The sequence below is a fragment of the Oncorhynchus mykiss genome, chromosome 2 (assembly GCF_013265735.2).
Source record: "Oncorhynchus mykiss isolate Arlee chromosome 2, USDA_OmykA_1.1, whole genome shotgun sequence".
Classification (NCBI taxonomy): Eukaryota; Metazoa; Chordata; class Actinopteri; order Salmoniformes; family Salmonidae; genus Oncorhynchus; species Oncorhynchus mykiss.
This window is the reverse complement of record NC_048566.1, coordinates 23,698,028-23,713,457: the sequence shown is the minus strand read 5'-3', so window position 1 is coordinate 23,713,457 and position 15,430 is coordinate 23,698,028. Positions and strand designations below refer to the sequence as shown.

The 15,430-nt window shown below is 42.5% G+C and overlaps 1 protein-coding gene across 3 annotated transcripts in view; it reads right to left on the bottom strand.

Annotated features, from left to right (window-relative positions):
• nphs1 (NPHS1 adhesion molecule, nephrin) overlaps positions 1 to 14,439 on the bottom strand; it is a 60,200-nt gene extending 45,761 nt beyond the window's left edge. For 2 of the 3 annotated variants that reach the window (XR_005035922.1, XR_005035925.1), the window contains exons 1-4: positions 14,240 to 14,439; positions 8,965 to 9,073; positions 6,453 to 6,656; positions 924 to 1,046 (exon numbers count right to left, since the gene is read on the bottom strand). Coding sequence is in view for 1 of the 3 variants with exons in the window: in XM_036942939.1 (XP_036798834.1) it covers positions 924 to 1,046; positions 6,453 to 6,656; positions 8,965 to 9,028 (391 nt within the window). In the remaining 2 variants the exon portion in view is untranslated. The remainder of the gene's footprint in view (positions 1 to 923; positions 1,047 to 6,452; positions 6,657 to 8,964; positions 9,074 to 14,239) is intronic. The other variant, XM_036942939.1, reaches the window with a different exon arrangement.
• Between the last annotated feature and the right edge of the window lie 991 nt (positions 14,440 to 15,430).

Here is a 15,430-nt window from a genome sequence, read left to right as displayed (position 1 = left end):
TCATGGGATTAGCGGATGGACTGTGCAACTGTTGGGTTGGGGTTACTGTATTCACCTTGCTGTCTGCCTCTCTGCAATTCTGCAAACATTTTGCAATTCACAAATGAGATCGTCCTCTGTCATAGAGAGTGAACGGTGTCCTGATGAGACAGCAACTTTTCTGACTGAGCCAGGCGAAATCAGAATCATTATTATGGATATATCCAAACAAAAGGAAATACAGCTAGTTTGCTGTCAATTGAATGGCAGAGATTGACGTGAATTTGTTTTCGGTCGATGGCGAGCTAACAAAAGACAAGAACGTTAGCCAGGCGGAATGGAAAGCATTCTTTGATTGCATAGCAATGATGGGGAAATATTTCCTTTGGTGGAAGGATGAAATAGTATGAATTGACTTATGAAAATAATGTTTTTAATGAGAATATGTCACTCATTATTTTAATATGTTGGTAAGCAGTATATTAAAGCAATAAGGAACCTTCCTGGGTTTGTGGGATATGGCAAATATACCACGACTAAGGGGTGCATCTACTCTGCTTTCGTAGTGCCTAAGAACAGCCCTTATCAGTGGTATACTGGCCATATACAGTACCACACCACTTCAGGCCTTATTGCTTAAATATCCAAGAAGTAACAAAAATGGCCACTTTATATTATTGTACTCTGTTTATGTCCAAATAAAAGTAAGAAATGGGTTTAATCTCTATAATTTTGAGCCCAAAATAAGCCTAAACAGCAGACTCAAGGTGCATAGCAACAAATGACACATTGTGTCAAGGACAAGGACCTGTAGATTACAGGTTAGGATGTTCAGTGTGTGGCTGAGCTCCTGAAGATTTTCATACATAATGTCATGCTTGGTCTTGAATAAGATGACCCACCACCCGCCGTGCCCCCTGTGGAGTAACAGTGGTTTTGCTCACTCTGCACATTGATCCACGCTGTATGGGAGATGATTGCCCGGCTGCTCTCGGACTGGCCCACTTGGCATTCGTAGGGGGCGTCGTCCTCCAATTCGGTTTTCTCGATTTGGAGATAGTACTGTCCTGGAGTAGAGAGAGACACAAAGACAGTAATTCATGTTTTAATGACACATTATGTTGTAATTGCGAAGCTTCGCACAATGAACTGTAATTACAATGAGAGGTGGTCCATTTAGTCTCTACCATTCACTCTTCACCTGAAATAGCTCTCTTTGTACCCATCCAATGTACATCTATGAACATTTACTATCAAGCCCCTGTGTCTCTATGGGGCACTGGGTCCAAAAAGCACTGAGCTTTGAATTACCTTCAACCGAGGAAACATGGTTGAATGAACACAGATGTTTTGTGTGGGAAATTAAAGACTTGAATATCTGTAATGCTGCCAGATGGTGTGGTTGGTACAGAGCTGTTATAATACTGTAGATTCAGCGTAATGTTTGCCTGCATCATTGATACCTATGGGGAAACAGACTGGTAGGATTCTCATTTATCAGGCACCAAGTCCTTTGAAAAGAGGAGAGAGAGAGTGGTATTGACTACCGACCACTGTGAGAGAGCTTGGTTTCCACACATACAGTACTGAGGAGGATCTTAGCACCAGATACACACTGGAATTCCATCTGTTTATAACGCAAGAGGCTTTAGTCCAATTCAGTAAATATTTTCTCTAGCGTCGTGCACACGAATTCGGGGACATTTTGCTTGCAACTTGGTCTCACACCCTGTTGATTTACCATTGGGCTACTTAGGTTTGGAAAATAGCACACTAACCAACGAAGAGGGATAGCTGTGTGGTGTATGAAGTCTGACTCCAGATCTGTCATGATGTTCTATATTGGTGGGAATATGGTATGTATCGATTGAGGAGGACAGACAAAGTACCTCTCCATCTTTATTTCTCTCCTGATAGTGTTTCACCATCCACGGATTAATATGTTGACTGATGCAATTAAACGTGTGTATTATAAGATGTTTGGGGTCTGGGAGGCTTTTTCCTGCTCTGTGTCGCTCTCTGACTCACAGCGTACTAACATGTATAAAATAACATCTTGGTGTGACAACCTCCCAGTCCTAAAAAAGGACTCGTCAACAAAGTTGGCAAGATAATTAATACCAACCAGCAGCAATTTTCACATCTATGCTATCATACAGCGGGAAGACTTCGAATTATGAATAATTTCCCTCTTTCCTGAAATTACTCACCACAAATGCCGCAATCAACTTGCCAAGTGTGTGTGTGAGCGTATGTGAGAGTGTGAGAGCTCTTTCAGCGCCAACAGACATCACTGATGGTGACAATCAGTGACAAGTATCATCGAGTGGCGTCAAGTGATAACGCTTGTGTTTTTGCTTCTATAGATTTAAGTATGTGTTTGCCACAAGCATATATATCTGTTTCTTTGTTTGTGTGAATATATGTGTATGTATGCATAAGTGTGTGTGTGCTAATGTAGGTGTCTGTGTGTTCATCAGTGTGTGTGTGTGGTTGTTGTTCTTTTATCCTTTGACCCAGTTTCAGTGGAGAGCAGAGCATGTGTGTGTGTGTGTGTGTGTGTGTGTGTGTGTGTGTGTGTGTGTGTGTGTGTGTGTGTGTGTGTGTGTGTGTGTGGGTGTGGGTGTGGGTGTGTGTGTGTGTATGTGTGTGTGTGTGTGTGCAGTGCATGCCATTCTGCCTATCAGTGTCTGTGAATATGTGTGCAATTTCTAGAGTTTAGTGTGTCCCTGAATGTCTGTCAGCTCCCGTGTGCCTGTCTGCTAGTGCTGTGTGACTCACGACAGCCAAAGCACCATGGAATAGCACCATGCGGCCCTGTGCTGGTTGATCATGAGCAAATGCAATGCTCATATTTAGGATTGCCTTCTAATTGGCGATTACTTTTTATGCACGCCGTGTGCGGATCCTGCTACATACTTTTATTCTCATCTCTCTCTCTCTCTCTCTCTCTCTCTCTTATATTTGAGATTCTTCAAAGTAGCCACCCTTTGCCTTGACAGCTTGGCATACTCTTGGCATTCTCTCAACCAGCTTCATGAGGTAGTCACCTGGAATGCATTTCAATTAACAGGTGTGCCTTGTTAATTTGTGGAATTTATTTCCTTCTTAATGCATTTGAGCCAATCAGTTGTGTTGTGACAAGGTAGGGGCGGTATACAAAAGATAGCCCTATTTGGTAAAAGACCAAGTCCATGTTATGGCAAGAACAGCTCAAATAAGCAAAGAGAAACAACAGTCATTAATTACTTGAAGACATGAAGGTCAGTCAATCCGGAAAATGCCAAGAACTTTAAAAGTTTCTTCAAGTGCAGTGTCAAAAACCATGATGAAACTGGCTCTTATGAGGCACGCCACAGGAAAAGAAGACCCAGAGTAACCTCTGCTGCAGACAATAAGTTCATTAGAGTTTCCAGCCTCAAAAATTGCAGCCCAAATAAATGATTCACTGAGTTCAAGTAACAGACACATCTCAACATCAACTGTTCAAAGGAGACTGCGCGAATCAGGCATTCAAAGTCGAACAGCTGCAAAGAAACCACTACTAAAGGACACCAATAATAAGAAGAGACTTGCTTGGGCCAAGAAACAAGAGCAATGGACATTAGTCGTTCTGCCCCTGAACAAGGGAGTTAACCCCCTGTTCCTAGGCCATCATTGAAAATAAGAATTTGTTCTTAACTGACTTGCCTAGTTAAATAAAGGTCAAATAAAAAATAAAAAAAACCTGTGGAAATCTGTTGTCTGCTCTGATGAGTCCAAATGTGAGATTTTTGGTTCCAACCGGCGTTTCTTTGTGAGATAAAGAGTAGGTGAAAGGATGTGTAGTTCCACCGTGAAGAGGTGTGATGATGTGGGCTGCTTTGCTGTTGACACTGTCAGTCATTTTTTGTTAAATTGAAGGCACACTTAACCAGCATAGCTACCACAGCATTCTGCAGCGATACGCCATCCCATCTGGTTTGCGCTTAGTGGGACTAGCATTTTTTTCAACAAAACAATGACCCAACACACCTCCAGGCTGTGTAAGGGCTATTTGACCAAGAAGGAGAGTGATGTAGTGCTGCATCAGATGACCTGGCCTCCACAGTCACCAGACCTCAAACCAATTGAGATGGTTTGGGATGAGTTGGACCGCAAAGTGAAGGAAAAGCAGCCAACAATTGCTGAGCATATGTGGGAACTCCTTCAAGACTGTTGGAAAAGCGTTCCAGGTGATTGGTTGAGAGAATGTCAAGATTGTGCAAAGCTGTCATCAAGGCAAAGGAGCCTACTTTGAAGAATCTCAAATATAAAGTACATTTTGATTTGTTGAACAATGTTTTGGTTACTACATGATTCAATATGTGTTATTTCATATTTTTGATGTCTTCACTATTATTCTACAATGTAGAAAATAGTACAAATAAAGAAAAACCCTTGAATGGGTAGGTGTGTCCAAACTTTTGACTGGTACTGTATGTTTACATTGCCAAAGTGAGTGAAATAGTAATAAACAAAAGTGAAATAGACAATAAAAATGAACAGTAAACATTACACTCATTCCAAAAGTTCCAAAATAATAAAGATATTTCAAATGTCATATTATTTATATGTACAGTGTTGTAATGATATGCAAATAGTTAAAGTACAAAAGGGAAAATAAATAAACATACATCTAAGTTGTATTTACAATGGTGTTTCTTCTTCACTGGTTGCACTTTTCTTGGGGCAAAGGGTCTTACGCCCTGGCCTTAGTTATCTTTGTTTTCTTTATTATTTTGGTTAGGTCAGGGTGTGACATGGGGGATTTATGTGTTTTTCCCTGGTCTAGGGGTTTTGTATGTTTATATTCTAATTCTAGGTGTTTATGTAAGTCTATGGTTGCCTAGATTGGTTCTCAATTAGAGGCAGGTGTTTATCGTTGTCTCTGATTGGGAACCATATTTAGGCAGCCATGTTCTTTGGGTATTTTGTGGGTGGTTGTCTTCTGTCTTTGTGTCTATGCACCAGATAGGACTGTTTCATTTTTTCACATTTGTTGTTTTGTATTTTGTAGTGTTCACGTTTATGGTCTTTATTAAACATGTTGAACACTAACCACGCTGCATTTTGGTCCTCCTCTCCTTCAACGGAAGAAAACCGTTACAGGGTCACAAATATTGCTGCTGTGATGACACACTGTGGTATTTCACCCAATAGATATGGGAGTTAATCAAATTGGATTTGTTTTCGAATTCTTTGTGGGTCTGTGTAATCTGAGGGAAATAGGTGTCTCTAATATGGTCATACATTTGGCAGGAGGTTAGGAAGTGCATCTCAGCTTCCACCTAATTTTGTGGCAGGTGTGCACATAGCCTGTCTTCTCTTGAGAGCCAGGTCTGCCTTCAGCGGCCTTTCTCAATAGCAAACCTATGCTCACTGAGTCTGCACATAGTCACAGATGTCCTTTATTTTGGGTCACTGTGCCAGTGGTCAGGGCCAAATAGCATTTTAGTTTGCTCTGTTTTTTTGTAAATTCTTTCCAATGTATCAAGTCATTATCTTTTTGTTTTTTTCATGATTTGGTTGGATCTCTCTCTATCTCTACATCTCTCACTCTCTCTTGCCACTTTCATTTTCCCTTTATTCGCTTCTGAGGGTGACAATGTTGGTACACGCGAGGCTATTTCACAGTCACATAGTCTCTGTAGTCACAGATGGCCTCTGTTTAGACGTCCTCTGTTAAGCCACTACCACCAGGTCCCCGTGGTAACTTCATTTAGGCCTGTGACTGTGTCCTCCATGCATATCAAGGCTATACAGTGTAGGCTTACTGCTACTAAGTCTGTCATACAGCCAATGCAATTAAAGCTGACAGACGCACCGTTCACCCTCACAGCGAACAACCTGTCATTTGAAATATGTCACAAAGAAAACCATCAAAATCACACACGTCTTAGAGCAACAACACAATGCTCGAACTCTTGGCCCTTTTGACCTGTTTGCGTGGCTTGTGTAGGCCTTCATTCTGCGATTGCATCTCTGTGCTCATAATTTAGACATATTCCTCATGTTCATCTTGTCCATGGGTTGTCTACCACTCAATGTTTTAATTTGGTAGCTTGTGTTCTGCATCTGCTCAAGCTGTAAAAACACATTTGTCTTGGGCTACTACCCATGTGTGTTATCATTTTCTGCTTCCCTGTCATTATTTCTTACCCAATTTTGATATACTGCTTTTCCCACCCATTTCCCCCTACTATTAAAATGTCCCTACTTTGTATTCAACCATAACGCAAACGCCAACCCTACACCTAGCTATGTGTCTGCATCCTGGTTCAACCCTAGCCCTAGCCTCAAACACAACCCTAAATCTAACCCTAGCTTCGTGTCCACAGCCCGGCTCAACCCTGGCCATAACCCTAACCCTAGCTTCAAGTCCACATCCTGGTTTAGCCCTAACCATCAACCACAACCCAAACTCTAACCCTAACCCTTCCCCAGGCTCTCACCTCTCTTAGGGTCCCCCAACAGGCTGTAGCGAGGGAACCCTGGCAGGCTCTGTTGTGGACCCAGAAGCAGGCCATCCTTCACCCACTGGACAACCCCTGAGGGCCTCAGCACCTCACACCTCAGTATCACCGTAGTCCCCGCACGCACCGTCATGTTCTTGGGCTGGGTCCTGAACGCCTGCTGGGCCCCCACCTCCACCACACCTGAAGAAGAGAGGGAGGGAAAGGAGGGAAGATGGTGAGAGGATGGAGAGGAAAGAGGGAACAAAGGGAGGGATGGGTTAGGGGGATTGTGAAATGGATGGAGGGAGCGGAGGAGGGTGAGAAGATGGAGGGGAAGAAGGGAACGCTAGGAAGGCAGGGGATGAGGGCTCAAATAAAGATGGTAGAGCCGGGCCACATTATTCATCACATCATATGTTTTATTGATGGGAAATTGGAGCAATTCGGCCCTGCAAATGAGTCAATAATGTAATTACTGCGAATTAAACCCCTCCTCGGTCCAGGAGATAAGGAATGGAAAGGAAGAGAGGGCGGGGGGGGGGGGGGGGTCCAACCAAGCCCTCGTTCACCCATTGCTTTTTCTTCACTTGCGATGTCCCTTCGGCTAATTTCTACAGATAAGAGTAATGATATTTGGTTTAATGCCCTCGTTTGTCATAGGTGGTGTGGGGGTGTCGGGAGGTGGGGGTGGGCAATCCCTCACTCCCTGTATGAAGTAAAATGCTCCGGTACACTGCACTGGTGGCTGGAAGGTAACCTTACCGTCACTCAGCCAGCCTGGGAGTGAGTGAGGTGGAGGCTAGAACAATGAGACCAGGATCACAAGGTAATGCGATTGTAGCTCTGCATGCAAAGTCCTATGCTAATTAGGGGCCCTAATATATAAGCATGCATCTTATTTTTAAACTATGCAGTGAAGAGGAGAGCAGCTATTTACACCGCCTCTTTCTGGAAGGTTGTTTGAATCTTGACCCTCTTTGAGCCAATCCCAAAGTTGTTTGCGAACTGCATGCTCGGCTGCGCCTCGGCAATGTGAGTGAGAGGGAGAACTCTACGATCAAGGGGACATCAGTCACCTCACGTCAAACGTGAAGGGAAAGATTGGCCATTATAGACGACGCATACAAACAACCAGCCACAAAATCACATTTGCATATCAGTTTACATAAATGAATACACAACAATTCCGTGTACAAATGAGCAGCAAAAGGAAGTTGAAAAACAAACAGGAACAAAATGGATTCTTCTCTTTTTCTACTGCCACTGCCTAGAGAGGTGCATGGGGGATGGAAGTGGTAAGACAGGCAAACACCGTAGGCCATTGATTTCCTTTATCCATCCAAGGATTTGGTGTCTATTTGAACGAGATAATGGCTTGGAATTATGCTATGGAGCTGATGCTGCCCACAAAACTCTTTGGCCTTCGCTGTCACAACGAGATGGAAGCAGAGGCTAGCCATACTCTGGAGTATAAACTGAACCGCTATGAAAAGCATCTGTAATAATTGCAGTTGAAGTTATTAGTATGAAAACATTGGACAGGGTCGACAGAAAGCAGGTTAAGAGAAGACGATACCGGTCACCTGTTAACTTACTGAACAATGTCTCTCTGTTTCTCTCTGTGATGTTTTCAAAGGCAGGAGAGAGAGATGTAATGTAAAGGCATGCTATCAGACCTCATCAACTTGAAATAATTATGTCAGCAGTGCAGTGGGATATGTTCCATTAACAGATTAGTGTGGATGATAAATATTGGTTGTGATTGTTAGATTTATTTTGGAGCTGATTTACTGTATGTGTCAGTAAATGTGCTGTAACTGCATAATGATGCGATCAACACTGGAACTAGATTTGTTTCACAGAGCAAAGGCTTACAAGTACTGTGGGATTTCATGTTGATTGACAGCCACCATTTTTGAATATGATTTACAAAATAATCCGAACAGATTGTCGTTGTCGGAGGAGTTACAGCAGCAGTAAACAGACGGTTGGAAGAACAACAACTTTGACAGCTTGGTGATTCGACAGCGTATTTTGAGAAAACGATTAGCCACTCGTCACAGCATCCTTCTCTTCTGACATTGTGTTGTCGTTAAGCTGTCCTGTTTCTGCTCCCATTCAGTTGGTGTTGCTCTTCTGAGAACCAGCTGGTACATTGGCAAGGAAGTGTAATGTTGAGGCCTTAGCACAATGTCTAATTGTATCAATGTGATTGTCGATGAGTAACAATCCAATGCCAGAAGTGTGCAATGCAAGGTAAGTGAAAGGCAAAGGGTATTAGCGAGGAATAATACCTGATGTGCTGCATACAATTATCAACAACACTACAACAGTCCACAGAAGCCTTGATGCAAACTCATCAGTTGAGTTGAACAGAACTCTAGGTAATGCCTCTCATAAAGTCAATGAGAGCACAGTGCTATAGAGTAGAGTAATGGTGTGTAACTTAACAGAAGGCCTTGCTGAGTTCGAAAGGAGACAATAGGTCCATTGTGGCTGTTTTTCTTACCCCATTGCAGAGTAAGGAGAAGAAGAAGTGGACTAGAGAAGCACGTTGTTGATGACAAACCCATCTCAAACCTCAGGCTCCAATCGTTTAATCCAGGCCCTGCAGAATCCTGAAACGACAAATCACAGAGATGACAGACAGTGAACTGTTTGTCAATTTATTTATTTTTTATTTAACCTTTACTTAACTAGGCTAGTCAGATAAGAACACATTCAAATTTACAATGACGGCCTACCGTCATGTTGGTTATGTTAGTCAAGGCTTAGTTGACTCAATGTCAAGTTTTGAGTTCCCGAGCACACACAAAGTATTCTCAAAGCGATAGCCACATATTGTGCTAGCTACTGTAGCTAGCTACAGTGCCTTGCGAAAGTATTCGGCCCGCTTGAACTTTGCGACCTTTTGCCACATTTCAGGCTTCAAACATAAAGATATAAAACCCTATTTTTTTGTGAAGAATCAACAACAAGTGGGACACAATCATGAAGTGGAACGACATTTATTGGATATTTCAAACTTTTTTAACAAATCAAAAACTGAAAAATTGGGCGTGCAAAATTATTCAGCCCCTTTACTTTCAGTGCAGCAAACTCTCTCCAGAAGTTCAGTGAGGATCTCTGAATGATCCAATGTTGACCTAGATGACTAATGATGATAAATACAATCCACCTTTGTGTAATCAAGTCTTCGTATAAATGCACCTGCACTGTGATAGTCTCAGAGGTCCGTTAAAAGCGCAGAGAGCATCATGAAGAACAAGGAACACACCAGGCAGGTCCGAGATACTGTTGTGAAGAAGTTTAAAGCCGGATTTGGATACAAAAAGATTTCCCAAGCTTTAAACATCCCAAGGAGCAGTGTGCAAGCGATAATATTGAAATGGAAGGAGTATCAGACCACTGCAAATCTACCAAGTCCTGGCCGTCCCTCTAAACTTTCAGCTCATACAAGGAGAAGACTGATCAGAGATGCAGCCAAGAGGCCCATGATCACTCTGGATGAACTGCAGAGATCTACAGATGAGGTGGGAGACTCTGTCCATAGGACAACAATCAGTCATATATTGCACAAATCTGCCCTTTATGGAAGAGTGGCAAGAAGAAAGACATTTCTTAAAGATATCCATAAAAAGTGTTGTTTAAAGTTTGTCACAAGCCACCTGGGAGACACACCAAACATGTGGAAGAAGGTGCTCTGGTCAGATGAAACCAAAATTGAACTTTTTGGCAACAATGCAAAACGTTATGTTTGGCATAAAAGCAACACAGCTCATCACCCTGAACACACTGTCAAACATGGTGGTGGCAGTATCATGGTTTGGGCCTGCTTTTCTTCAGCAGGGACAGGGAAGATGGTTAAAATTGATGGGAAGATGGATGGAGCCAAATACAGGACCATTCTGGAAGAAAACCTGGTGGAGTCTGCAAAAGACCTGAGACTGGGACGGAGATTTGTCTTCCAACAAGACAATGATCCAAAACATAAAGCAAAATCTACAATGGAATGGTTAAAAAATAAACATATCCAGGTGTTAGAATGGCCAAGTCAAAGTCCAGACCTGAATCCAATCGAGAATCTGTGGAAAGAACTGAAAACTGCTGTTCACAAATGCTCTCCATCCAACCTCACTGAGCTCGAGCTGTTTTGCAAGGAGGAATGGGAAAAAATGTCAGTCTCTCGATGTGCAAAACTGATAGAGACATACCCCAAGCGACTTACAGCTGTAATCGCAGCAAAAGGTGGCGCTACAAAGTATTAACTTAAGGGGGCTGAATAATTTTGCACGCCCAATTTTTCAGTTTTTGATTTGTTAAAAAAGTTTGAAATATCCAATAAATGTCGTTCCACTTCATGATTGTGTCCCACTTGTTGTTGATTCTTCACAAAAAAATAGGGTTTTATATCTTTATGTTTGAAGCCTGAAATGTGGCAAAAAGTCGCAAAGTTCAAGGGGGCCGAATACTTTCGCAAGGCACTGTATGTTGGTGAAGACATACTAACCTGGCTACTGATCATTGGATGACTCTTGCATGCACTAGTGAATTAACCCATCAACAGTTTTTAGATAAATCCATGAGTAACACTCTGTCTACGTCCATTACATTCTGTTCTAATCTAACACTCCCCCTCTGCCTGTTTCTTTTGGAAAGGGATGTGCATTTTAAGTTAGTTTGCAATCAATCAACTTATCTGTCGCGGTGGAACAAATAATAGTGATTTACCTGATTGAAAACTAAACATTTTCTCATCTGAATAAACATAATGAATTAAAAGCAACGGTTCTTTGAGGCATCTCCCCTCAGTCGATTAGTTGCACTCCAACAGGCTTTGATAAGAATTAGCTCACACTCAATTATTCCTGGCTCTCAGAAACATCAGTGCATTTCAGAGCCCCCAACATGCACTTTGAACACACAAGGGCAATTTGATCCCCCTTCACCACATTAGATGTCTGTTCTGAGCTCTCAAAAACAAATCTGCCTTCTCCCCCCCTCTCCCTGTCTCTCTCACACACTATCACTCTCTTTGTTTCTCTCACTCACTCTCACTCTTTTTTTCTCCCTGTCTGTTTCTCTCTCTCCCTGTCTCTCTCTCTCTGCCTCCCTTTCCCCCCTTCTAATACACCCTTTATTAAAGGGTCAATCTGCAGTTGCTACATGTATATACATTTTTGGACTCACTGTATACAGGACCCAATGATTATTGAAGAATATAACTTCAATATAACTTAACCTCATGAGCTTGGTTCAATTGTCGTATCCCCTCAGAATCCCAAAACAAAAGCTCCAATGTTTGTAAACAACGCAAATGTAAACTAACACTGCATAGCCTCAAAACATGGTTAAAATTATACTTTTGTCAGTCCGTGCTCTGTTTATGAATTTGAGAGTGGTTACATTTCTCCTGCCCAATCCCTTATCAAAACATGGGCAGAGAGACGCTTTGTTTTAACCTGACCTGCTGATTGCCCCTTTAAAACACCATAAGCATTTCAACCCCGACCGATGTTCATGAATTGATTTTCCTCATACTTATTAACCATCCCAGTCTGCCCTTTTCCTCACATCTGAGATCTAAATACCAGAGAGAGTAAAGTGCTGGCTGGTTGGTTTCTATATGTGTAATGAAAGTTCCCCATGCCTTCCCTCCTCCGTTGTGGGAGTGACGCTGTTAATGCAGAACTGCAGAACTGCAGAACTTGGCTGAGAGGGAGAGAGGTGAAACTGGTCTGGAGAGGAAGGCTACATGACTCAACACGTTTCTACCGGACATCTTAATGAAAAGAGCCGCAGCCTACTGACTCTGACCTCCCGTCCCCTCCTCGCACTACCGCCACCACTACTAACCCAAACACAGGGATTAATTCATTGGGAAAATAGGTCTGTGCACAAAATGGAGGATTGGTTCATTCTCTAGTGTGTGTTTTTGTTTCGTTTCATTGTCCTTGACAATGTTTATTTTAGGGTTGGGTCAGGGCTGTGTCTGTTGGATGGACTCTGATGAAGTCATGTAAGAATTCAAATTAATGGAGAAAACAATTGCAGAAAACAATCATCCAGAAAATAAATCATTTATGCTTTATTGTCACAAACACCAGATAGGTGCAGTGAAATGTGTTCATTTCCAGGGTCAGCTATGGTAGGTTAAGTGCCTTGCTCAAGGGCATCAGCAGATATCAGCAGATATTTTACCTTGTCGGCTCAGGTATTCAAACCAGCAACACTCTAATCACTAGGCTACCTGAGAAAACCATGTACACGAGAATGCATGCATGAACACATGCATGCAAGCACACACACAAACACATATTCAAAATTCACAATATGAGACACAAACAGCTAAAAAAGCAGGCCTTCAGCCCTGGCAGCTAATCGAGTTCTTGTCCTTGCACAGATCTCTGTCATTATCCATAACTAGCTCAACAAGCTTCATAACACGCACACATGCACACAGTATAATGGAATACATGAACAATTACATTCATTCAGTATCTACAGTGCCTTCAGAAAGTACTCACACTCCTTGAAATTTTCCACATTTACTCAAGTGCTATCAAGCTAAATAATGTATTTGTCTAGGAAAACCTTGTACTGTATAATATAATCTGTATTTCACTGACAACAATAGAGTTGTATGAGTCAGGATGAGATTGAAAACTGGTGCTCACCACCCAGGATAAGCATTGTTGTAACTTGCCTGTATAAGTCAGTAGATATTCTACCTTCACTGCTACTACAGTTTCTGACCTTGTCCCTCACTAGCTTTCCACAGATGCAAATGAGAAAGTTTGATTTGAAATTTGATTCGCTCTCGGAGACAAGTCTGCCGTTCTCCCCTCCAGGGTATTGGAGAGAGCAGAGGCATCAGGCGTGACCCCGACAGGTAGATTTTTAATGGCTTCTTTCATAACATCATCAAACGATTCAATACACTCAATCCTGGACCAATTTGATGCAAAACCCCATGAAATCACTCAATGTGCAGAAAATGAAGCCTCAACCTCATGCAACCATGCAATTCAGATATGGTCCTACATCTTAATATCAGGCTCACCCACACACCACCAATATCACCATTAACCTGTGGGCCCAATTACAGGGCCTCATAGGGGAGGTCTGTTGTGAACCCATTACACCACCGACACTCACCAGCAGAATCAGTTATAGGCCAAAGATGTAGATTAGGTTATCCACACGGCTTAATCGAACTAAAATCATTAATTGTGCATGAAAACATGGTTGCCCTCTGACAGTCTGATTAGTGTTGCCTGGGTGAGCCTGCCTGCTTCTACAGACGCAAATAGACAGAGAAAACTTCAAGCCAAGTCAAGGACGGGCAGGTGGACGAGCCAGATTGCATCAGCCTCGTCCAGCAATTTACAGTGGCAGCTGGACAGTATGTCTCCGAGAAGCTCTTCTCACCAATCTGAGCAGAGTGTCTGTCTGCTTGGCTTGGTTTCTGTTTCTGCTCTGTAGGGTCGTCAACTTCGACTCAATGTGTCTCTCTCTCTGACTCCCTCACATGTCACTTGCCTCGAGAGAAAGTTGGGAGAAAAAAAGAGAGACAGAAGGAGAGAAGACCTCCTTTCAAACTTCCACTGACTCATCCTTCTGTCTCCTGAGAGCTCACAGAGAGACTGTGGTAGAGTGAGAAAAAGAGAGCGAAAGTGAGAGAGAGAAAGAGTAAGAGAGACAGTGCATCTCTCATAAAGAAGCCACTAGTCTTTGAATATGCGTAGGGATTTGCATGAGAGAGAGAGAAAAGCTGTGCTTACCTGTTGAGCAACGTCGAGGCCCCGGAGCCACTCTCTATGTCTCGCCTGATCTCACGATGTCGCTTGGAACGAAAGTGTGCAGTGTGGATAAGAAAGAATGCCAATAGGACTCTCCCACTCTCTGACTCCACACATACTGTATCATCCTCTTCTTAGACAGGGAAAAACACAGGAGGAAGAGAAAGAGGAGTGTGTATGAGGGTTAGGGGGGGTCATCTTAAGGAAAAATAGATGACAAAAAAACAGCTGACAACAAAAAAGTGATGCCACACTAGATGGTTTACATTGGCTATGGATAGTGAGTATATTGGCTAGGGATAGTAAGAATATAGGCTACGGATAGGGAGTATATAGGCTAGGGACAGTGAGTATATAGGCCAGGGATAGGGAGTATATTGGCTAGGGATAGGGAGTATACTGGCTAGGGATAGTGAGTATATTGGCTAGGGATAGTAAGAATATAGGCTAGGGGTAGAGAGTATATTGGCTAGGGATATTGAGTATATTGGCTAGGGATAGGGAGTATATTGGCTATGGATAGTGAGCATATTGGCTAGGGATAGGGAGTATATTGGCTAGGGATAGGGATTATATAGGCTAAGGATAGGGAATATATTGGCTAGGGATAGGGATTATATAGGCTAAGGATAGGGATTATATAGGCTAAGGATAGGGATTATATAGGCTAAGGATAGGGATTATATAGGCTAGGGATAGGGAGTATATAGGCTAAGGATAGGGAATATATTGGCTAGGGATAGGGATTATATAGGCTAGGGATAGGGATTATATTGTCACACCCTGACCATAGTTTGTTTTGTATGTTCTATGTTTTGTTTGGTCAGGGTGTGATCTGAGTGGGCATTCTATGTTGGATGTCTTGTTTGTCTGTTTTTGTGTTTGGGCCTGATATGGTTCTCAATCAGAGGCAGGTGTTAGTCATTGTCTCTGATTGGGAGCCATATTTAGGTAGCCTGTTTTGTGTTGGGTTTTGTGGGTGATTGTTCCTGTCTTTGTATTTGTTGCACCAGATAGGGCTGTTTTCGGTTTTTCACGGTTCTTGTTTTGTATATTGTTCATTTATCATCTTCATTAAAGATGTATCAAAATAACCACGCTACGTTTTGGTCCGCCTCTCCTTCAACAGAAGAAAGCCGTGACATATATAGGCTAGGGGTAGAGAGTATATTG